The 21,703-nt window shown below is 59.1% G+C and overlaps 2 protein-coding genes across 16 annotated transcripts; both read left to right on the plus strand.

Annotated features, from left to right (window-relative positions):
* Window positions 1-283: 283 nt before the first annotated feature.
* On the plus strand, window positions 284-17,297 carry CAMTA2 (calmodulin binding transcription activator 2). Of its 15 annotated transcripts, none has more exons than XM_008270835.4 (23): window positions 284-409; window positions 1,730-1,824; window positions 1,915-2,063; window positions 3,133-3,200; window positions 3,282-3,417; window positions 3,912-3,998; window positions 4,218-4,371; window positions 4,907-5,041; window positions 5,612-6,561; window positions 7,611-7,737; window positions 10,032-10,166; window positions 11,855-11,970; window positions 12,591-12,775; window positions 13,069-13,147; window positions 13,303-13,525; window positions 13,717-14,009; window positions 14,956-15,152; window positions 15,365-15,548; window positions 15,716-15,787; window positions 15,897-15,917; window positions 16,042-16,211; window positions 16,297-16,371; window positions 16,451-17,297. In XM_008270835.4, exons 2-23 carry the CDS (start codon window positions 1,794-1,796, stop codon window positions 16,512-16,514), a joined length of 3,651 nt encoding a protein of 1,216 aa, XP_008269057.1. In that variant the 5' UTR covers window positions 284-409; window positions 1,730-1,793; the 3' UTR covers window positions 16,515-17,297. The 15 variants fall into 15 exon arrangements, with proteins under 15 accessions (XP_008269057.1, XP_008269058.1, XP_008269061.1 ...); XM_008270836.4 differs by having other exon boundaries at window positions 3,927-3,998; XM_008270839.4 differs by having other exon boundaries at window positions 1,960-2,063.
* SPAG7 (sperm associated antigen 7) lies at window positions 17,272-21,576 on the plus strand. The gene is made up of 7 exons (XM_002718833.5): window positions 17,272-17,512; window positions 20,022-20,089; window positions 20,257-20,345; window positions 20,471-20,555; window positions 20,670-20,759; window positions 20,853-21,009; window positions 21,142-21,576. The coding sequence occupies exons 1-7, from the start codon at window positions 17,428-17,430 to the stop codon at window positions 21,249-21,251; spliced, it is 684 nt and encodes a 227-aa protein (XP_002718879.1). The 5' UTR covers window positions 17,272-17,427; the 3' UTR covers window positions 21,252-21,576.
* Window positions 21,577-21,703: the final 127 nt, after the last annotated feature.

Genomic DNA, 21,703 nt, shown 5'->3' on the forward strand with positions numbered 1-21,703 from the left:
GGAGCTCGGCCTGGGTCCGTCCTCGGTCCCTCGCCAGCCCCTCGGGTTCCAGCACTGCACCGCCGCCTCCACCCCATTCTCCGGGACCGGGAGTCACGTCCGTCGGCCGAGCTTCCGCCTCCGGGACCCCGGAACCCGTCCCCTCAGCGCGCCTGTCCCTGCAGGGACTTCCCAGCGATCTGTCCCCTCGGCCTGGCTGCGGGCCCGGGAAGCCGGGTCCCTCCGCCCAGCGCCCCACCCAGAACCCCACGTGTGCTGATCCCCAGGTTCCCTTCCCGACCCCCATCCCCTTAATTGGGAGGCTCCGCCCCGTGCGCAGTGACGTCGGACGCCGCTGTCAGCCGGCGCTGGGGGGGGTCGGTGAGGGGTAGAATGGCCGCTGCCGCCGTCACCCGCGGGACCCCGGGAGGTAAGAGCCAGGGCTTCTCGCCCGCCTCTCCGCCCCCGCGCCAGGGGGCGCAGCTCCACCCGTTCCCGACGTGCAGCGCCGCGCCGGGGACCACCGTCCCTCCTCCCGGCTCACCCCCGCTCCCCGCTTCCGTCCTCCTCCCCCGCGCCAGGGGGCGCCGCTCGCCGCAGGGCCCCACGGCGGACCTGCGCGTGCCGGGGACCGTCCCGGGGACCCCGCACCCGACTCCCAGCGCGCCCGCGGACTCTGTTCCGCGGCTTCCCTTGAACATCCTCTATGCGGGGAGACCCTCTCACCTCTGAGGTTCCCCGGAGACCTCCACCCCGCCGTAGGGGGCCGCCCATTGCTCCGGGTGTCAGGGTCCAGCGCCGCCCGCGGACCCACACCCAGGACCCGCTCCGGCTCCGCACCCTGGCAGGCTGCCCAGTCGGGACTGCGCACCTGCGCCCCGGGGCGGAGTCCTTGCCCCAACCCCAGCTTCGCTGCACACAGCCGAGCTCGAGCTCGGCCGGGCCTCCTCCCCCTCTGCATCCCGGACACCTGGCGAGCCCGCGCCTAGAGCCTCCTCCGGCTCCCATCTGTTCCCCGAGGAGGGCGGGGGCTCAGGCTGGAGCCAGAGCGTAGATGGGGAAGGAGTAGGCCCGGAGGCCCCGGGGAGGCAGAGGCGTTTGGGGAAAAGGGGTCTTGGGTAGGGGGAGTGTGGAGAGGACTGTCAGCCTTGGGGCAGGCGGTCATCCTGAGAGCCGGAAGCTAAGCTGTGGGTGTCTAACCCAGATCCTACCAGGGCCTGACCAATCTGGGGGAGGGAGAGTAGCTTGGTACCGGTTATCAGATCTGCCCTTCCCCTTGGAAAAATCAAATAGAGAAGGAACTCAGGGCGTGTCTTCTAAGGCCTAGCTCTCCACTGTCTCCAATCTCCTGCCCTTCCCCCAGCATCCAGGCTCTCTGGCCAAACCATCCTCCAAGGACCTGGTGCCCGGAGTCCCTCCTCCCAGGGCCTGACCCCACAGCAGCCCCAGTGGCTGCAAGAGCCCTAGCTGTAGGGCCTCTGAGACCCCAGCCCCGGCAGCCTTCTCCCTTCCCCCACCCTCCCCAGTTTTTCCTGGTCAGGCCATTCTGTCCTGTCTCCTACTCACATTGGTTCACCTCCGTTCCCCGCACACGTATGGCTGTCACATAGTCACGACCCTTCCTCTCTCTCCCTCATCTTTCCCTGGTGTCACGACCTAGTTCTGCACTCCACCCCACCCCGCCTCATGCTCTTCACCCTGGATTAATGATGTAGAGGCTTCTGCCATGACCTGTTCTCTCCCTTCCCAGCACAGACTCCCCCTCCCCCCGGCCCCTCAGGCCGGGGGTGACCTTGCCCCCTGGAGCCCTCACCATGAATACCAAGGACACCACCGAGGTTGCCGGTGAGTTCACAGCCCCCTGTTGTCCCTGCACTGGGGATCCCTGCTCTCCTTGGTTTCTGTTTCCCCCACACTCTGGGCCGACCCTCACAGGGACGCCGGGCTGGCTTACGAAGCCCTCCCTTCCAACTCCCTCAGAGAACAGCCGCCACCTGAAGATCTTTCTCCCCAAGAAGCTGCTGGAGTGTCTTCCTCGCTGCCCGCTGCTGCCTCCAGAGCGGCTACGGTGGAATACAAACGAGGTTTCTCGGGAGCCTGGGGAAGGCGGGTCCAGCAAGGCCTGGGGGGCGGGAGGAGGGCGAGTGGGGGTCTTCCCGGGTCCAGAGGACTGTTCTAGGCTCTCAGGAGACATGGGAGAGCCCCAAAGGCAGGGAACCTGTGGGAGCCCACTTCTCCTTGCCGTGTCCAGCGTGGGTAAAAACCACAGCTACGGCCTCGACAGTCTTTCTTCCATACCAGGCACTGTGCCAAGTGAGCGCTTGACCTGCATGGATCTCCTTTAGTTCTTTGCAGATGCTACAGAGCAGGCACTGTTACTCCTCTCACGTTGTTGTGAGGAAACTGATTTCCCTCATGTGCTGAAGTTTATCTAACGCTCCAGAGCCCTTGCTTTTTACTGGCTGTTTCTGGAGAGCACAGTCCTTGTATTAAACTGCTCAGTGCTTTGGATGTAGTCGGTGGTCGATAATCATTGGCTTCTGTTAGAACTGGCTGTAAAAGAGGGTGTGTGTGGATGAGACTGCTAAGTGCCGTAGAGCCTCCAGCAGAGGGGCCAGGGTGCTCCTCGGGTCTCTGGAGCTTCTGGGAAGGGGTGTGGCTTACAGGGCCAGGATTTCCAGACACAGGAGGTGTGCCTGTGGCCCTAAAGGCTTGTAGGCCACAAACAGGCCAGAAGTGACTGTGAGGGGAGCAGCCAGCGGCCCCCACCTGGCAGGAATGCTACATGCAATATGGATAAACAGAAAGATTGTTTGATCCCTTTTTGAGAAAAAAAGTCTTGAATTCCTAGCAGTGTGAAACCATTGAAGGGGCACAAACTTGGGATGGGGGGAGAGTAAAATAATACACAGTGTGTAAAATGGGGGCTGGGGAGGAGACGAAGAGCAACTTGGACCTGGCCCCAAGAGAGAGGCTCCACTCAAGAGAAGCGTAGGAGAGAAGGTTCAATTTTGTCTGAGGTGGGACCTGAGACTCCTGGGGAAGCAGCGGCCTCGCCGGGTTCAGGACATTCAGGACACAGCCTCAGCAGAGTAAGGCCCTGAGGGGTGACCAGGAGAAGGGCTGCGCGCCTGAGTGCCTCCTCTCCTGCAGGAGATTGCATCCTACCTGATCACCTTTGAGAAGCACGATGAGTGGCTGTCCTGTGCCCCAAAGACAAGGTGAGGCAGCGCCCCAAGGTGAGGCGGGGCGGGGCCCTGGTCTCTGTTCACAGAACCAGAGGCCCCCCCTGCCCTCCTCAGGCCTCAGAACGGCTCCATCATCCTGTACAACCGCAAGAAGGTGAAGTACCGGAAGGATGGTTACCTGTGGAAGAAGCGGAAGGATGGCAAGACCACACGCGAGGACCACATGAAGCTCAAGGTCCAGGGCATGGAGGTAAGAGCCGGGCATCCAGCCCCTCGCCCTTCCCGCCCCTCCACCCTCGGCTGGACCTGGCCCTGCCTCGCTGCCTCCCACTCACTCTTCCCTTCTCACTCACTCAGCCCATTCTCTGCTTCCCATTCTCCCTCCTGACCCTGCCGTCCTGGTCTTGGAGGCCCAGCCCCCTCGCTTCTCTTGCATTTCCTTTAGGGTCCAAGCAATAATGCTCTAAGCATGGGTTTCTCCACCCCAAATCATTGCCTCTCATCTCAGATGCATTCTTCTCTGCCCTCGGGCTTCTAGATAGTCCCATTTCTCAAATCCCGGACCCAAACGGTGGGCCCGGCCCCACTGTTCCCCATTCTCTGGCAGCTGGGATCTGAAAGGGGTGGGGATTCTGTGGGGGTGGGGAGGAGGTTGAAGAGGAACTGGTGGAACGATTGGGATTCCTGCAAAGGGACTGAACAGAGGAAGAGTTGGGGAGCAGACTAGCCCTCCCCCCACCCCAGCCTGTCTCCTGGCAGTGTCTCTATGGCTGCTACGTTCACTCTTCCATCGTCCCCACATTCCATCGGCGCTGCTACTGGCTGCTCCAGGTAAGGACTCTGCCTGACTCTCTCAGGGACTTGGGGTCTGAAAGGGTGAAGTGGAAGGATGATTAGGTTCCCAGCAGGGAAAGGCTCTGGGGAGAGGGATGGAGAGAGCCTGAAATTGGGGGCGGCAGGCTGGGGGGTACCCAGGAAGAAAGTAAGGTCTAGGAAGCTGAGCCTGTGGCCTCCAGAACCCCATGGCTGTGTGTTCCCTTGCCCTCCCAGAACCCCGACATCGTCCTTGTGCACTACCTGAACGTCCCAGCCCTGGAGGATTGTGGAAAGGGCTGCAGCCCCATCTTTTGTTCCATCAGCAGCGACCGGCGAGAGTGGCTGAAGTGGTCCCGGGAGGAGCTGTTGGGACAGCTGAAGCCCATGTGTAAGGCGGCAAGGCCAGGATAGAGCTCCAAGGGGAAAGTGCTTGAGCGTTTTTTTTTTTTTTTTTTTTTTAAGATTTATTTATTTATTTATTTGTTAGAAAGGCAGAGTTACAGAGAGAGAGGGAGAGACAAAGAGAGATCCTCCATCCTCTGGTTCACTCCCCAAATGGCCACAACAACTGGGACTGGGCCAGGCTGAAGCTAGGAGCCTGGGACTTCATCCGGGTCTCCTCTGTGGGTGGCAGGGGTCCAGGTACTTGCATCTTCTGCTGCCTTCCCAGGAGCATTAGCAGAGAGTTAGATTGAAAGTGGAGCAGCTGGGACTCGAATTGGAGCTCATCTGGGATACTGGTGTCAGAGGTTCATCTTAACCCACTGTGCCACAACACTGGCCCCATCTGAGCAGTCTTGAGGCTGCTGGCCTGTTTGCTTGACCAGAGGTCTTGGAGCAAGTTAGGTGCTTGAAGGAGACTTCAAGGTTTTGGGGGCTGTTTTGTGGGAGTCCCACAGCAACTCCCTCTGACTCTCCTCCAGTCCATGGCATCAAGTGGAGCTGTGGGAATGGAACAGATGAGTTCTCTGTGGAACAGCTGGTGCAGCAGATCTTGGATACCCACCCAGCCAAGCCTGCACCCCGAACCCATGCCTGTCTCTGCAGTGGGGGCCTTGGTGAGTTACCCCCTGACCCTGAAGCCCTCTTGCTGTCTAGATACACTGCGCTTTCTCCAACCAGGGGATATCTGTCTTGATCTGCCTGGCTGGAATTTGCATGCTGATTTTCAAGTCCTTTGCATGACCCAGAAAGGCCAGATGAACAGAGGCCTTCCCGTTTGGGCACACACTGGCCCCAGCTCCCGTCAGTCTACATCTGTGCTTTCTGACCTTTAACCATACCTGTCCCTGCACCATCAATTAAAAGCAGCTGTAGTCTGTTCTGTTGGTACCCTCTTGGTTCTGTTCCTTTGTCCTTTTTCTGTGCATTTGCCTATTGCTCTCAGCGCCTCCCCGCAGCCCTCCCCTGCACTGTTCCTCCAGTCCTGTCCTCCAGTCCTGTTTTGAGGGGAAGTAGGGTGGTTGGTGGAAGGCATTTCTGATGCCTCCCAGTGGCCACAATCAGTACTACACCTCTGGCTTACAGGAAGGTCCCAAGACATAACTTTGTAAAGGCTTCTGGGAAAGGAAGTCTGGAGAAGCACGGTTCTTAACCCCTTCTCTCCTCTCTATCCCTCTCCACTCCAGGTTCTGGGAGCCTTACCCACAAATGCAGCAGCACGAAACACCGCATCATCTCTCCCAAAGTGGAGCCCCGAGCTTTAACCCTGACCTCTATCCCCCACCCTCACCCTCCTGAGCCTCCTCCCCTGATAGCTCCACTTCCCCCAGAGCTCCCCAAGGCACACACCTCCCCATCCTCCTCCTCCTCCTCTTCCACTTCCTCCTCTTCTTCAGGCTTTGCTGAACCCCTAGAAGTCAGACCCAGCCCTCCCACCTCTCGAGGGGGTTCATCGAGAGGAGGCACTGCCATCCTCCTCCTGACGGGACTGGAGCAGCGTGCTGGGGGCTTGACGCCCACCAGGCACTTGGCTCCCCAGGCTGATCCTAGGCCTCCCATGAGCTTGGCTGTGGTCGTGGGCTCTGAGCCTTCTGCCCCACCGGCTCCTCCCAGCCCTGCCTTTGACCCTGATCGTTTTCTAAACAGCCCCCAGAGGGGCCAGACATATGGAGGGGGGCAAGGAGTGAGCCCAGACTTCCCAGAGGCAGAGGCCGCCCATACCCCTTGTCCTGCCCTAGAGCCTGCTGCTGCCCTGGAGCCCCAGGCAGCTGCTCGGGGTCCCCCTCCACAGTCAGGAGCAGGTGGAAGAAGAGGAAACTGCTTCTTCATCCAAGATGATGACAGTGGAGAAGAGCTCAAGGGCCAGGGGCCTGCCCCACCTATACCTTCACCTCCTCCTTCGTCCCCCCCCTCACCTGCCCCTTTGGAGCCAGCAGGCAGGGGAGCAAGAGGGGAGGCCTTGTTTGGAGGACCTGGCACAGCCAGCGAACTGGAGCCCTTCGGTCTTTCGTCATTCCCAGACCTTATGGGAGAACTCATCAGCGATGAAGCTCCAAGCGTCCCTGCCCCAAACCCCCAGCTCTCGCCTGCACTCAGCACCATCACGGACTTCTCCCCAGAGTGGTCCTACCCAGAGGTGAGCCTCGGGCTTGTCTTCTCTCTTGTTCCTCTGCCCTGTTTTCAGACTCCCCAAAGCAAACTGTGAGACCTCCCAGCTCTTAGACTATGGCCTAGTTTCCCTGGCTTCTTAGTTCTCTTTCCAGGCTCTATTTTTCTTTTTTTAACTTATTTTAAAAAATATTTTAGTTATTTATTCGAGAGGCAGAGTTACAGACAGATTGAAAGACAGAGAGACAGGTCTTCCATCCACTGGTTACTCCCCAAATGGCTGTACTAGCCGGAGCTGCGCCAGTCCAGAGCCACGAGCTTCTTCTGGGTCTCCCACGTGGGTGCAGGGGACCAAGCACTTAGGCCATCTTCTACTGCTTTCGCAGGCCATAGCAGAGTGCTGGATGGGAAGAGGAGCAGCTGGGACACGAACCAGCACCCATATGGGATGCAGGCACCACACGTGGAGGCTTAACTACTACCCACAGTGCCGGCCCCACCAGGCTCTGTTTTTTCATAGAGCATAGCTGCTTCCCTGTTCCTGTGTCCTCACAGGAACTAACTTCAGTTAGCTAATGTGGTTCTGTGTCTCCCCAGGGGCCTCATTCCCTTAGTGACTTTTCAGGGGGAGAGGCCTGGGGCTGTTCAACCTGGAGAAGAGAGAGCCCTGCAGGGATGTGATGGCGGACCTTGGGTAGCCCCGAGACAGTGACCAGCAGTAAAGCTCTGTTCTGCGCCTCCTCTGAGAGGGGAAGGAGGAAGTAGAGTGGGTGAATCAGCCCAAGGGCAGGGCTTCCTCCTGATGGCCTTGGGGGAGACTCCCTGAGTTCCCCATTTCTGGCAGATTCAGAAGATTCTGGTAGAACCAGGTTAGCACTGGGCTGGGAGGTTGGGGAGGAGGGAGATGAGTTGGTATCACCTCACAGGGTCTTGATCCATCCCTGTGCCCCCCTGACTCTAGCACAGGGCCTGACATGTAAGTAGATAGATGCTTTGTTAGGGTTTGAGCAGATGACTGAATGGATGAGTGGAAGCACACCCAACCCCGTCACGTGGCTCTCTGCCTTCTCTCTGCAGGGTGGGGTCAAGGTGCTCATCACAGGTCCTTGGACAGAGGCCGCCGAGCATTACTCCTGTGTCTTCGACCACATCGCCGTGCCGGCTTCCCTTGTCCAGCCTGGTGTCTTACGCTGCTACTGTCCTGGTATGGAGATTGGGAGTGGCAGGGGAAGGGACTGTGTGTGGACAGTTAAGGCAGATCAGGGTTTCCAGGCTCCCAGGCAGCACTGGGAGCTGAATGGTTGTTCTGAGAGCACAAGGACCTCTCCCAGTCCTGAGGCTGGCATCCCCCAGCAGGTAGAGGAGCCTGGGCTTGGATGTCGGAAGATCTGGGCCCTGGTCCCAGAACTGGCGACCTTAGATAATTCTCTTCCTCTGTTGGGTCTTCGGCCACCTCTCCTGTAGGTCAGGGCTTTGACCAATGTCTGTCTAGGCTGTGTGGCTATTCCAGTCTGGGGAGAATGACAAGGGGGAGATGTAGGTCTCCTCTGACCAGTCTTGGTTCTGAAGGACATTTGCCCCTAGACCTATGATGCCCAATATGGTAGCCTTGAACCACATGTTTCTATTTGTGCGAAGTTAAATAAAATGTAAAACTCAGTTCCCAGGTCATACTGACCACATTTAAGTGCTCAAAAAGCACATGTGGCCAGCACAGCCTGTTGGATAGTGCAGTTCTAGGACAGTTCTGTCACTGTGTAAACTTCCGTTGGACAGCATTGGTCTACACCCATCTCCACCCTTCTGCCTTTACCCTGCCTCTTACCCTGCTTTCAACAGTCGGCCTTACCATGGGGGCCCCAAGGACCACGGGAGAGAGAGGTGGATGTCTTTACTGTGAGACTACTCTTCCCCAGTCAAGGCAGCCCCGTCCACCCATATATGGTAGGAAAGGAGAGGAGACGAATGAAGCTGGGTGTGAGAACAAGTCTCAGCCGTTAGTCATGGGAGCAGAGCCTGGTTCCATCCTTAGAGCCACAGACATCGAGACCCTTGGACACAGCTCTCCCTGGACAGCCAGCTCCCCTTTCGTCTTTTTTTTTTTTTTTTAAGATTTTATTTATTTACTTGAAAGGCAGAGTTACAGAGAAAAGGAGAGAGAGAGAGAAGACTTTTCTGTCTGTCTGTCTATCTGCTGGTTTATTCCCCACATGGCCGCAACAGCCGTAGCTGAGCTAATCCAAAGGCAGGAGCCGGGAGCTTCTTTTGAGTCTCCTACGCAGTTGCAAGGGCCAAAGCACTTGGGTCATCTTTTACTGCTTTCTCAGACCCTAGCAGAGAGCTGGATCAGAAGAGGAGCAGCTGGGATTCGAACCAGCACCCATATGGGATTCTGGCACTGCAGGTGGAGACTTAGCCTACTACACCACTGTGCTGGCCCCCACTGTCATCTTAGTAGTGGGTCATGACCTCTAGACTCTGATCAAAAAATTTATTCACCATCAAACTGTCCATACATTTAGTTCTCTCTCTCTCTCTCTCTCTCTCAGATTTATTTTTATTTATTTGAAGGGCAGCATTACAGAGAGAGGTAGAGACAGAGAGAGAAGTTTTCCATCCACTGGTTTACTCCCCAAATGGCTGCAATGACCAGACCTGGGCTAGGCCAAGCCAGGAGCCAGGAGCTTCTTCCAGGTCTCCCACGTGGGTGCAGGGGCCCAAACACTTGAGCCATCCTCCACTGCTTTCCCAATCGCGTTAGCAGGGAGCTGGATCAGAAGTGGAGCAGGCAGGACTCAAACCGGTCCCCATATGGGATGCTGGCACTACAGGCCCATGCTTTAACCTGCTGTGCTACAGTGCCAGCCCATAGGTGTCTCTTGACCCTCAGCTTGCAAACCTTGTGGCTGAGTAACATTCTTTTTTTTTTTTTTTTTTTTAAGATTTATTTGTTTATTTGAAAGTCAGAGTTACACAGAGGAGAGGCAGAAAGATAGAGGTCTTCCACCTGCTGGTTCACACCCTAATTGGCCACAATGGCCAGAGCTGCACTGATCTGGAGCCAGGAGCCAGAAGCCTCCTCCAGGTCTCCCATGCAGGTGTAGGGGCCCAAGGACCTGGGCCATCCTCCAGTGCTTTCCCAGGCCATAGCAGAGAGCTGGATCAGAAGTGGAGCAGCCGGGTCTCGAACCATTGCCCATATGGGACGCCAGCACTGCAGGCGGCAGCCCCACCTGCTATGCCACAGTGCCAGCCCCGCTGAGTAACATTCTTGACAGGGCTAGAATCCAGTGGGGTCTCTGGCCCATAGAAGGCATGAAGTTCCTGAAGGAATGGACCCCCTTTGCAGTTAGTGCCCAGACCTCTGAAGCCAGCGACCTCTTGGCCCACAGCAGGGGAGTGGGGGAGACCAATATGGAGTGACTGTGCTTCTGACACAGGTGGTCAGAGAAAGAGCCAGGGAAAGAGAGGTCCTCTCGCTGATCCTGCCCTCCCCAGCCCATGAGGTAGGGCTGGTGTCTTTGCAGGTGGCAGGGCGTGAAGGACCCCTTTCTGCTTCTGTGCTCTTTGAATATCGCGCCCGCCGGTTCCTATCTCTGCCCAGTACTCAGCTTGACTGGTTGTCCCTGGATGGTGAGTATCTAGCCCTCTGACCCCAAGTGTCAGGCCCCACAACCTTTGAGTATGACATGCTCCCAGATCCCTCAGGGCGCACATGGCTACCGCGTAGCCTCCACTTCACCGCTGCGTTTTCAACTCCCTCACCTTCTCTTCCTTGTGTATCTTAGATCCCTCTTTATCTCAGTTCTATGGAATCTAGACAAGGAAGGTCAGGAGGCCAGTGCAGGAACAGGGTCTAGAGCTACTGTGCCTGCCCAGATATGAACACACACACATGCACATTGACATGTGTTGTTTCTTTCCCTGATGATAAAGACAGATGTTCATCATGGAAACTTTGGAAGTTAGAGAAACACCAAGTAGAAAAGGAAAGTTTCGTGTTACTATTGAGCAGTAGCCATTTTGATGAAGTGATGTTGTGATGTCCAGTGTTACACAGATGCACACACGGACACGGATGTGTGTGAATGTAGTGTATTCATTTTGAGTCTGGGTGATCTCTCCTGTGACTTGGAGAACTGTCTGCACCTGCTGCTGTCTTGGGCCTTGCTTCACGCTTTTTCTCCCAGGTGTCTGGTTTCTCAGTTCTGCTGTCATCCCTCTTGGTCGGCCTCTGTTTCCTTCCATCCCTACTCTTTCTCTCCGAGGGCTCTGGGCCCTCCTTGCTTCGCTCTTGGAGCTGCCTGTGGTCTCTGACCACTGCAGCCTGCTGGCCTCGGGGTGTCGCCAGGCATCTCCGTCTACTCTCGTGTGCTCTGTGACTGTTCAGTGCCTTATTTCCTGTCTCTCCTGTGGGCCTCCCCCTTCCTCATCTCTTCACGAGCCAGTGTCTCACCTCGCCCTCTCCTTGCCTGTTGTTATTCCCCCGGCTCACCTTCATCCTTTAGCTGGTCTCCTCCACTTTATCTTGGTGTCCTCTCTCCTTTCCCTGTCATACCTTGGTTTCTGCTCATCATTCTCAACTCCCTCCCCTACTGTCACCTCCGCACCGTCACCCTTTTCTATCCAGTGTCTCTGTGCTTGTTTCCCATCCCCGGTGCCCTCCTGCCTCCCCTCCTTATCCCTGTTTGATCTTGGGAGGGGCCGAATATAGCTCGGGGTGTGTGTGCGTGTGTGTTTGGAGTTGAGGGGAGGAGGAGGAATGGACATGGCTATCCATCTCTGTCACCTTCCCTCCCCTGCCATCCTCTTTGTGGACAGCTGCTGGGGGCCGGGAGGAGGGGGTGGTGCTTTTCAAACCACCATCCCTGAGCTCTTTTGGGCAGTGGTTAACAAAGAGGAGGGACCCTGGAGCCCTTCAGCCCCAGCATGGGTGACGAAGGTAGCGTCTAGGGCAAGAACTGTGGGAACATTTCACCCAGGAGAAGGCCAGCACAGGGGGCAGGCATGAGGGAAGTGATTTGGGGTGGTAGGGGTCTGAGTGGACTTTGGGGGAATGCCCACCATCTGTGTCTTGAAGGAAACAGCTTTGGTTCTGGATCCTGGCTCTACATCCATGGGTCCTATTAGCAGCCTGGTTTAAGGATGAGTCCTGGCGGGCTTAGTTTAGGTGAGCAAGTAAAGGGGCAGTCATTTGGGCAGGGAGGGCAGAACATGATTCTGCATCCTCACCTCCAAGCTCCTGGGACAGGTCCAGTCTTGGTGTTCAGGGCATCACCCAGGCCCCACCCGCTCAGCCTTCCATACCCGTGCCCCCTCAGACAACCAGTTCCGGATGTCCATCCTGGAGCGGCTGGAGCAGATGGAGAAGCGGATGGCAGAGATCGCAGCAGCCGGGCAGGTGCCTTGCCAGGGTCCTGAGGCCCCTCCCATCCAGGTATTCCATGGGGAGGGAGGTGGTCTGTGCGGGGAGACCCAGGAGGGCCGCCTAAACCCAACAGCTCTAGTGGACAACTCTCCTCTTCTCACAGCCGTCCCCAGCCGGGCCTCCTCCCTCTCCCTGATGTCATCCTGCTCCCACCCCCACCCCGTGGCAAGAGTGGCTATTCTGGGCACCCTCTTGGCATGACAGGCTTCAGACTATTTCTGGTCTGAAGAGGGGTGGAGGTAAAGGGGAGGGTGGGGGAAGGGGTCAGGAAAGTTGGGGCTCAGAGCTGCATGGGTCCTGAGTCTCTGGAGGAAGAGAGGTAGGGAAAGGCTGTGAAAAGACGCTGGCTCCTGAGGGGGACGAGCCACATGTGGCCGTGGCAGTAATCTGAGCCGTGGGCAAGGGTGTGTGAGGCCTGGCTGCCAGGCTGGCTGGAGGAGTGGGGGACACACAGGCCACCCAGGAATGGAACTGGGGCAACTGGTGGGCTGCCAGAGGTCTGGGTGGTGGGAACCTAGAGAAGTGTGACAAGAACAAGAAGCTGGGAGGACAGATGTAGGGTGGCCAAGGCCATCCCAAGCCCAGGAACCAGATGCCCAGGTGTATGCCTAAGGGTGTGTATACCACAGGATGAAGGCCAAGGGCCCGGGTTCGAGGCACGAGTGGTGGTCTTGGTGGAGAGCATGATCCCACGCTCCACTTGGAGGGGCCCTGAACGCCTGGCCCACGGGAGCCCCTTCCGGGGCATGAGCCTTCTGCACTTGGCTGCTGCCCAGGGCTACGCCCGCCTCATCGAGACCCTGAGCCAGTGGCGGTGAGCAAGGGCAGCAGGGAGGGGGTAGGACAGTCACTGGGATGGAGGACACCCCCAACCCTGCCACAGGGGAGCTGGTGTCATCGCCATGAGGGGGAGGGACTGGGAGAGGACTGGCGATTTGGGGAATTTTAATATCCTGACCCACTGAACACTTGGGCTTCCCGAGTCTCTGACTGCCTCGTCCCATGGTGTTGGGGCTTCTAGACACTTGCCTCCAGGTCCCTGCTCTTTCAATGCTCCCACTCTGTCTCCCTGACCGGGCTCTGCTGCCCCCCTCCCAAACCCCCTAGGAGTGTGGAGACTGGAAGCTTGGACTTAGAGCAAGAGGTTGACCCGCTCAACGTGGATCATTTCTCCTGCACCCCTCTGGTGAGGTTGCTGGGCGCCTACAGGCAGTGGGCAAGGGGCACAGTACTGCAAGGGGAAGACATTTTGAGGGAGGTGAGGGGAGAGTGGGGAGGGCCAGGGTCTGAAGACCTGGTCAGCCTCAATGCCCCCTTCTCCCGTCCTGCCTCGCTCCTCAGATGTGGGCCTGCGCCCTGGGACACCTGGAAGCTGCTGTGCTCCTTTTCCGGTGGAACCGACAAGCACTGAGCATTCCCGATTCTCTGGGCCGTCTGCCACTGGCCGTGGCTCATTCCCGTGGTCACGTGCGTCTGGCCCGCTGCCTTGAGGAACTGCAGAGACAGGAGGCCTCAGCTGAGCCCCCGCTCGCCCTCTCACCACCTTCCTCCAGCCCGGACACTGGTGAGGGCTGCCCCTGGTGTTTCTGAGAGGATGTGGGTACAAGGATAGAACAGGTCAAAGTCCAACAGTGGGAGACAGAATGGGGGGGTGGTAACAGGAACTGAGAACAGAGTGTGAGGACACGGATGGAGGTAGGAGACGAGGGATGGCTGCTGGCTCCTCCTGCCTCACCTACTTCCCTCCCCTCACAGGTCTGAGCAGCGTGTCCTCACCCTCGGAGCTGTCGGATGGCACGTTCTCCGTCACGTCAGCCTATTCTAGTGCCCCCGATGGCAGTCCTCTGCCAGCCTCTGAGACTGCAATGGTGGAGATGGTCCCAGGCCAGCTCTCCTCTGGAGGTCCAGAGGCCCCCCTGCTCCTCATGGACTACGAGGCCACCAACCCCAAAGGGCCTCCAGCCTCCCCTCCCGCCCTGCAGCCAGCTGTAGACGACGGGGCTGCTCCAGAGGACGCCGACAGCACTCGGGCTGTGGATGTGATCCCGGTACTGCTTGTGGTGGTGGGAGCTGGGAGCTGGAAGCGGGGTGGGGGAGGCAGATTGTTTCACGAAGCAGGATCAGAGTCTGGCTTTGGTTTGGTAAGAACAAGCCATTTCCTCTCATTTTGGACAGGCCAGGCAACCCTATGTTTTAGCTCCTTTTACTCTGACTCAAAAGTCATAAGCAAAGAGTATAAAAATTCTGGGAATATCTTCAGGGAGAGCTGTTATAGGGGTAACTGGTCAGTCCATGAAGGGATAAGGCCCTTGGGAGGCAGCTTGGAGATGTGTGGAGTGACAGGGGTGGTTAGAAGTGTCTGGCAGTGACCTGGGCGGCAGAGGTGTGCATATGGTACAGGCTAAGAAAAAGTGAACCCTCACGTGTAGCCATGTACCTTTCTCCTAGTATCTGGGGACACACCTGCTTTTGAGAGGCTAACGGAGTGGTATTTGGGTAGCAGTGTAAGTACAAAACAAAGAACTCCAGGAGGAATGCTGCAGGAACAAAGGCCTGGCAGGAGCCGGTCACCGGGCTGTCATGTGGTTGGCAAGCACTAGGCTGGTTCTTGGAGAGCTGAAGGGGGTGGGGTTGTGACGTAGAAGGTGCTGGTCAGCTGGCCGGGGGCAGGCCCAGGTAGGGCACTGGGTGACTGGCATGGAAGGGCAGCAAATTCTTCACCTGCTCAGCTCCCAAAACCCCATTTGGAACACGCCCTTCCTATCCTAGATTCTCAGAGCAGGACCCCCAAGTGGGAGCCCCGTAAGTATGTATGAATGAGTCTGGGACAGTGGCCAGGGACAGGGTCAACAGAGGCACAGTCCCGGAGGCCTCAGCGTCTGGTGGTGAGAGGAGCAGGCAGATGGGGAGCCAACAGAACTCAGAGCTTTGGCAGGACAGAACATCTGGCAGTGAGTGACCCTCAGGGCTCATCCAGCCTGTCCCTTCATCCAGGTGGACATGATCTCATTGGCCAAGCAGATCATTGAAGCCACACCAGAGCGGATTAAACGTGAGGACTTCGTGGGGCTGCCTGACGTGGGAGCCTCCATGCGGGAGCGGACAGGGGCTGTGGGGCTCAGCGAGACCATGTCCTGGCTGGCCAGCTACCTGGAGAACGTGGACCACTTCCCCAGCTCAGCCCCTCCCAGGTGACCAGTTCAGACAGAGCCCCTGGAGTCTTCTACAAAGGGAGGATGAAGGGGAGGGAACAGACTTCCCACAGCCAACGCTCCATCTTGGCTGAGGCCCAGGGCCTGTGAGAAGGGAACTGACTGGCTGATGGCTGCTGCTTCACGGCCATCCTGGGTGGGAGAAGAGGGGCTCTGGAAGCTCCCTGACCTTCCTCTCCCGCTCCCTGCAGTGACCTGCCCTTCGAGCGAGGGCGCCTGGCTGTCCCCCCAGCACCCTCCTGGGCAGAATTTCTCTCGGCATCTACCAGTGGCAAGATGGAAAGTGACTTTGCTCTGCTGACGCTGTCGGATCACGAGCAGCGGGAACTGTACGAGGCAGCCAGAGTCATCCAGACGGCCTTCCGGAAGTACAAGGTCGGGGCCACGGTCCTTACAGTGACTCACACAGCCTTGGGTGAAGGGAGATGGTGGGCTTCCAGGGCCTTTGGACAGAGCAGTCAGTCACCCAGTGAGGAAGGCTGCACAGATCAGATGTCCACCAGGTGGACGGCGAGGTGCTGAGCCTCCCTCCCTCCCCGCAGGGCCGGCGGCTGAAGGAGCAGCAGGAGGTGGCAGCGGCTGTGATCCAGCGCTGTTACCGCAAGTACAAGCAGGTGAGACCCTTCTCTGGCAAGGCTGGTGGGCAGCCACCCCTCACACACCATCCCGGCCCAGAGCACTGCGAAGGCTGCCGGGCCCTAACTCCCCTTCTCTCTCCACAAGCTGACCTGGATTGCACTTAAGGTATCAGGCCTGAGGCCTGGGTGTGAGGTTGTCCAGACTTGCATCAGCCTGACCTGGGGGTGGTCCTCGGGGGCCTGGCCTCCTCTCTCCTAGTCAGCCCCTCTCCCTCCTCCCCACCCTGCAGTTCGCGCTCTATAAGAAGATGACCCAGGCCGCCATCCTGATCCAGAGCAAATTCCGCAGCTACTACGAGCAGAAGCGCTTTCAGCAGAGCCGCCGGGCGGCTGTGCTCATCCAGCAGCACTACCGCTCCTACCGCCACCGGCCCGCGGGCGCCCTGCCTGCCCGCAGCAAGTACGGCCGGGCTCCGGGGGCCCGGGCGCGGGCTGCCCGCGTGCTCTGTGCGTCCCCATCTTTATTTCTTCTCTCCCTCCCCCAGAGGCTCCTTCCTCACCAAGAAGCAGGACCAGGCAGCCCGGAAGATCATGAGGTTCCTGCGGCGCTGCCGACACAGGTGCCCCTCCGCCCCGCGCTGGGTTCGGCCCTGCGCCTCCCCGGGCCCGCTGCACCCCTGACTCCTTGTGTTTCCGCAGGATGCGGGAACTGAAGCAGAACCAGGAGCTGGAAGGGCTTCCGCAGCCGGGACTGGCCACCTGACCACCCCGCGGGGACGAGGCTTCCCAGAGCGGGGCAGCCCCCCACCCCCCGTCGGCAGCTCTCCCCGCCACCGACCCCGGAGCCCCCGTGGGCCTCCAGCCTCCACCTCGCCCGCTCCCCTCTCGGCCACCGGCCCCGGAACCCCCCGTGGGCCTCCAGCCTCCACCTCGCCCGCTCCCCTCTCGGCCACCGGCCCCGGAACCCCCCGTGGGCCTCCAGCCTCCACCTCGCCCGCTCCCCGGCTCCCGGAGCTCCCCGTGGGCCTCCAGCCTCCACCTCGCCCCACACGCCTGCATCCTCCGCTGTGACCTCCACGCCCCCCTGCCTGCGCCCGACTCGGCCCCCTCCCGACTTGCCTTATTTATTTGTTCGACGCGTCTCTGAATGTATCCGCCTCGGCCCCCGCCTCCGCCCTGGCTGCGCGCGCCCCGATCCCAGCCCCGGTCCCGACCACCCCGACCCCGACCCCGACCCCGACCCCGACTCCGCATGTCTGCGTCCGTGCCCTTCCCCCCGCGGCCCCCGTCTCCCCCCACCACCCCGACTCCGGCCGCCCGGGGCCGGAGGGGAGGGGGCGCACCCAGGAACGCGCGGCGGAGTCCCGCCCCCGCCCCCGAGGGGAGGGGGCCTGTACATACTGTAACATACAGAGTATAGTGAAGAATCTATTTAAGGCGCCGCGGGGAGGGCTGCGCGGCGGGGGCCTCCTGCCGGCTCCACGAGCACTTTCTACTTGTGCATGGGCTTGGTTTCTACGAATTGCCATTAAACATCGCTGCACCAGCCAGCCTCCGGCGTCTGTCTACGGGGGGCGGGGCGGGCGCCGGGTTTTCCGCCGCCGACGCGTTTCCGGCCTTAAAGGCATTGCGCCTTCCCCTTTAAGACGCACCGCCCCTTCTCAGTCACTCCCAAGATGGCGGACCTACTGGGCTCCATCCTGAGCTCCATGGAGAAGCCACCCAGCCTCGGAGACCAGGAGACTCGGCGCAAGGCCAGAGGTGAGGCCCCCGCATTCACAACCGCCTTTCTTCGCCCGGTTCGCAGGGCTGCACTCTTCCCTCTTTAGACAACGCCGCTTGCTGACCCCTAAAAGACCCCTCACAGGCCCCTTCGGAGACCCTCAGAGTCCCTAAAAGGGCTGCGACCCGCCCACTGTTCTTAGCGGACGATGATTGGCTGTCTGACGTCTAGCTCCGGCCTCCCGCCTCTTTTCCCTGCGAAGGCCTTCTTCAGTCCTTGTTTCTAATTAGCAGATGGCCCCGCCTGTCTGCTGATGGCGTTCTCTGATTGGTTGCGCGACTCCAACCCCTCCGCCCTCTCGTCCCTTCTTTGGATTGGAGAATGTTGTACTCGACTGCGTCCCCATCCCGCCCACCTCCATCTGTATTCCGATTGGATGTAGGACACGCCCAACCACGATCCTTTTATTTCTATTGGCTTTCTAGACTCAAGGCTCTGCCCCTTTTGGACCCGCCCTCAGCACCTCCCACTGGCTGCTGGGTCGCCTGCCTTCCTGCTCCTCCCGCTGGCTGTAACCCCGTATCTTCTTCACCCCCCGGACCTCTCTCCTGCGGCGCTTCTCCCGTCCGTTGCTTTAGGTTCCCTAGCTGCCCGGGCGGACCAGGGTGCCGACTGGGGGGTGGGACTGCTCTGCCGGGTCTGATCGGCCGTAGTCTTCTCTGCCTGGCGGGCTCCGGCTGGGCGGCCCGGCGGGCGGTGGAGGCCTCTCGGCGGGCTAATGAACCTGGCGGAAGGACTGCCTTGGCGCGACCGTGCACGAGCCCCAAGGGGACCCAGGGCAGGCTGGCTGCCTTCACAGGGATCCCTGGCTGCTGCCTTCTTCGCCGAACGCCTGCTAGGCGGCTAGGGATGCCCTCAGGGCGCCCACAGTCGGGGCCGAGACGCGCCTCGAGAAAGTGACCACGCAGAAGCTTAATACGTGCCCTGAAAGCGAAATAGGAGCGTACTTGGGGGCCCTGATCTGGTCTACATGGAGTGGAAAGCCGAATAGTTGATTCCGGGGGGCCGTGTTGCAGGCGGAGATAGGAGTTCGGGGAAGCTCTGAGGGAGGAAGGGGCGTACCGGAAACGAGCGCTCAGGTGACCGTTCAGGTGGGGATGACTGGAGGCAGCTGACAGTGCCCGTGTCAGAGTTTAGTCACTTGCCAGAGGTCACACGGCTAGGAAGTGGCGGAGTTACAAACCCAGGTGTGGCCGGCACGTCTTTGTTCTTAACCATAATCTAATGCCACCTCTCCCGATGCACAAAAGACTTGACAACCAGTTAGAGACCAGTCGCTGGCTGGGATGGGCTGCTCTGGTAGTCACGAGGTCAGAGGCGAGCAGGCCTTGGGGCACAGAGGATAAGGGACAGGAGATGACCAGGGACCCCGCCTTCCAGGTAGGGGAGACAGACGCAAAGTGCCGGTTAGTTCTTAGCAGGTGCTTGGCGCCCAGAGGAAGAAGTGAGGAGGCACGGGGTGACTGGGAAAACAGGAAGTGGGTCAGTGCAGCCGGGTGCAGGCAGGTCCTGTGGAGGAAGGACCCGAGGGGCCTGTGCCAGCGCCCCAGGAGGCAGTGAAGTCACCTGGGGGAGGATGGGAGGAGTGGACATACCCCTCCCGCAGAGGCCAAGGCCCCTGTGGAGGGTGGGAGGAGAGTTAAGAGGCCCAAGGGGGGAAGCTCCTTTTTGCTGACGTGGAGGACCCCTACACCCCCCAGGAGAAGGGTGTCACCTTAGCCATCTCGTCTTCGTCCTGTCTGCAGAAGTAGGGGGTGGGTGTTGGAAAATACGGGAAGTTAAGTAGTTCCTCCTTTCTTACGTACACAGTGAGATGATGAAAGCCTTTGAGGCCAGGGCTTCATCTGTTTGCCTTCCGTCTCCATGCCTCAGAGTTCATTCCATGTTGCAGGTGTCAGATGTTCTTTGGTGGGGTTCTGAAATAGGTTACGCATGAATCTAATATCTGTCCCTCGCACTAAACTGTGAGATCTTATTTTTATTTTTTAGATTTATTTATTTGAAAGGGAGAGGGAGAAAGAGAGAGATCTTCCATCTGCTGGTTCATTCTTCAGATGGCCACAGTGGTCAGGGCTGGGCCAGGCTGAAGCGAGGAGCTCCATCCGGGTCTACCACTTGGATGGCAGGAGCCCTAGTACTTTGGGCCATCTTCCACTGCCTTCCCAGGCAGACTAGTAGGGAGCCGAATCGGGAGCAGAGCAGCCGTGACTCCGATAACTGGATGCTGGCGTCACAAGTGGCAGCTCACCCACCGCGCCATGAGCTGGCCCCAGCTGGGAGCTCTTGAAGGGCAAAGCTGTGTCTTAGTCATCTTGGTGCACCTGGGCCTCGCGCGGCACCCGGTGCATAGTAACCATCAGTAAGTGCTTGGCGAGTCAATGGTGATCCTGCCTTCCCAGCCTGACCCCTCCCGCAGGACATCAGGCGTCTGCCCCCCCCCCCCAATGCTCCCAGGCCTGGCCTCACGCTGCCATTTCTCACCCCCAGAGCAGGCTGCCCGCCTGAAGAAACTGCAGGAGCAAGACAAACAGCAGAAACTGGAGTTCCGTAGAAGGGTGAGAACAGCCGGAGGGGAGTGAGGATGGGAGGGCTGGGGCCCGCCGTCCTGAACGCGTCTGAAGTGAAGGCCGGAAGGAAGCCGGCGGCACAGAGGCGGGGGAAGGGGCAGGGCTCCTGGGGCAGGGCCGTCATCTCACATCTCTTTCCCTTTCCCTCTCCCAAGATGGAGAAAGAGGTGTCAGATTTCATCCAGGACAGTGGGCAGATCAAGAAAAAGTTTCAGCCAATGAACAAGATAGAGAGGAGCATACTGTGAGTGTCACCGGGGTGGGGAGGCAGGAAGTGGGGTCTCTTGGGGGGCACGAGAGGGCCACAGGGGCTCCTGGAAAGGAGGCCGCGGCCCCAACAGACGCTTGCCCCTGTGCCACCTCTCGCAGACACGACGTGGTGGAAGTGGCCGGCCTGACCTCCTTCTCCTTCGGGGAAGATGATGACTGTCGCTATGTCATGATCTTCAAAAAGGTGAAAGGCCTGGGTTCCTCACTCCCGCCTCCTTGCGCAGCCCGCCCCACCCTGGGAGGCCAAGGAGATGAAATGTGTTTGTGACCTCTGAACCTCTGTTCCGTTCCTCCCCAGGAGTTTGCACCCTCGGATGAAGAGCTGGACTCCTACCGCCGCGGGGAGGAATGGGATCCCCAGAAAGCTGAGGAGAAGCGGAGGCTGAAGGTGAGCCGTGCCTGGGTCACCAGAGGCCTGCAGCCTCCCGCCCAGGTCTGGGGTCCGGCCCCTGAGCACCAGGGCTCCACTCTGCACCCCTAGGAGCTGGCCCAGCGGGAGGAGGAGGAGGCGGCTCAGCGGGGACCCGTGGTGGTGAACCCCGCCAGTGACTACAAGGACAAGTACAGCCACCTCATTGGCAAGGGAGCAGCCAAGGATGCAGCGCACATGCTGCAGGCCAACAAGACCTATGGCTGTGGTGAGACCCCGCTGGGCTGGGCTGGGCTGGGCTGGGCTGGGGAGGGCGGGGAGAAGCGCTACGGTGTGGGGGGCGGGGAGGGGGCTGAGGCACAGGGCTCCTAGGCTCTCCCATCCTTCCCCCTGCCCCCAGTGCCCGTGGCCAACAAGAGGGACACGCGCTCCATCGAAGAGGCCATGAATGAGATCCGAGCCAAGAAGCGCCTGCGGCAGAGCGGGGAAGAGTTGCCACCCACCTCCTAGGCACCCCACCCGGCTCCCTTTGACCCCCGGGGGAGGACGGGGGACAGGGAAGGACAAGGCTGCTGCTATTAGAATCCATCCTAGAGCCCCATCTCTGAACCACCCCCTACCAGCTGCCGCTCGGACTTGGGGGAGCAGGTGTTTAATCTGTCACTGTTGGAGTGTGCATGTCTGTGGTGTGTGTGTGTGTGTGCGTGTGTGTGTGTGAGTGAGTGAGTGAATGTGCAGGTGGGTATTTAATCTGTATTATTCTCTGTTCTCCCTAGAATTTTCTACCCCATGGGGCTGGGGTTACTTTACATTCAATAAACACTGTTTGACCCAACGTCCTAATTTTTTTGTACTCAGAAAGGTGGGTCCTGGAGCTCCTGGCAGAAAGGAAGAGGAATCGTTTTAAGGTAGAAGAGTGTGAAATTGTTGTTAGAGTAGGCCAGAGGTGGCTAGTTAGTAGC

This window comes from Oryctolagus cuniculus, chromosome 17 (genome assembly GCF_964237555.1).
Source record: "Oryctolagus cuniculus chromosome 17, mOryCun1.1, whole genome shotgun sequence".
In the NCBI taxonomy this organism is placed as follows: Eukaryota; Metazoa; Chordata; class Mammalia; order Lagomorpha; family Leporidae; genus Oryctolagus; species Oryctolagus cuniculus.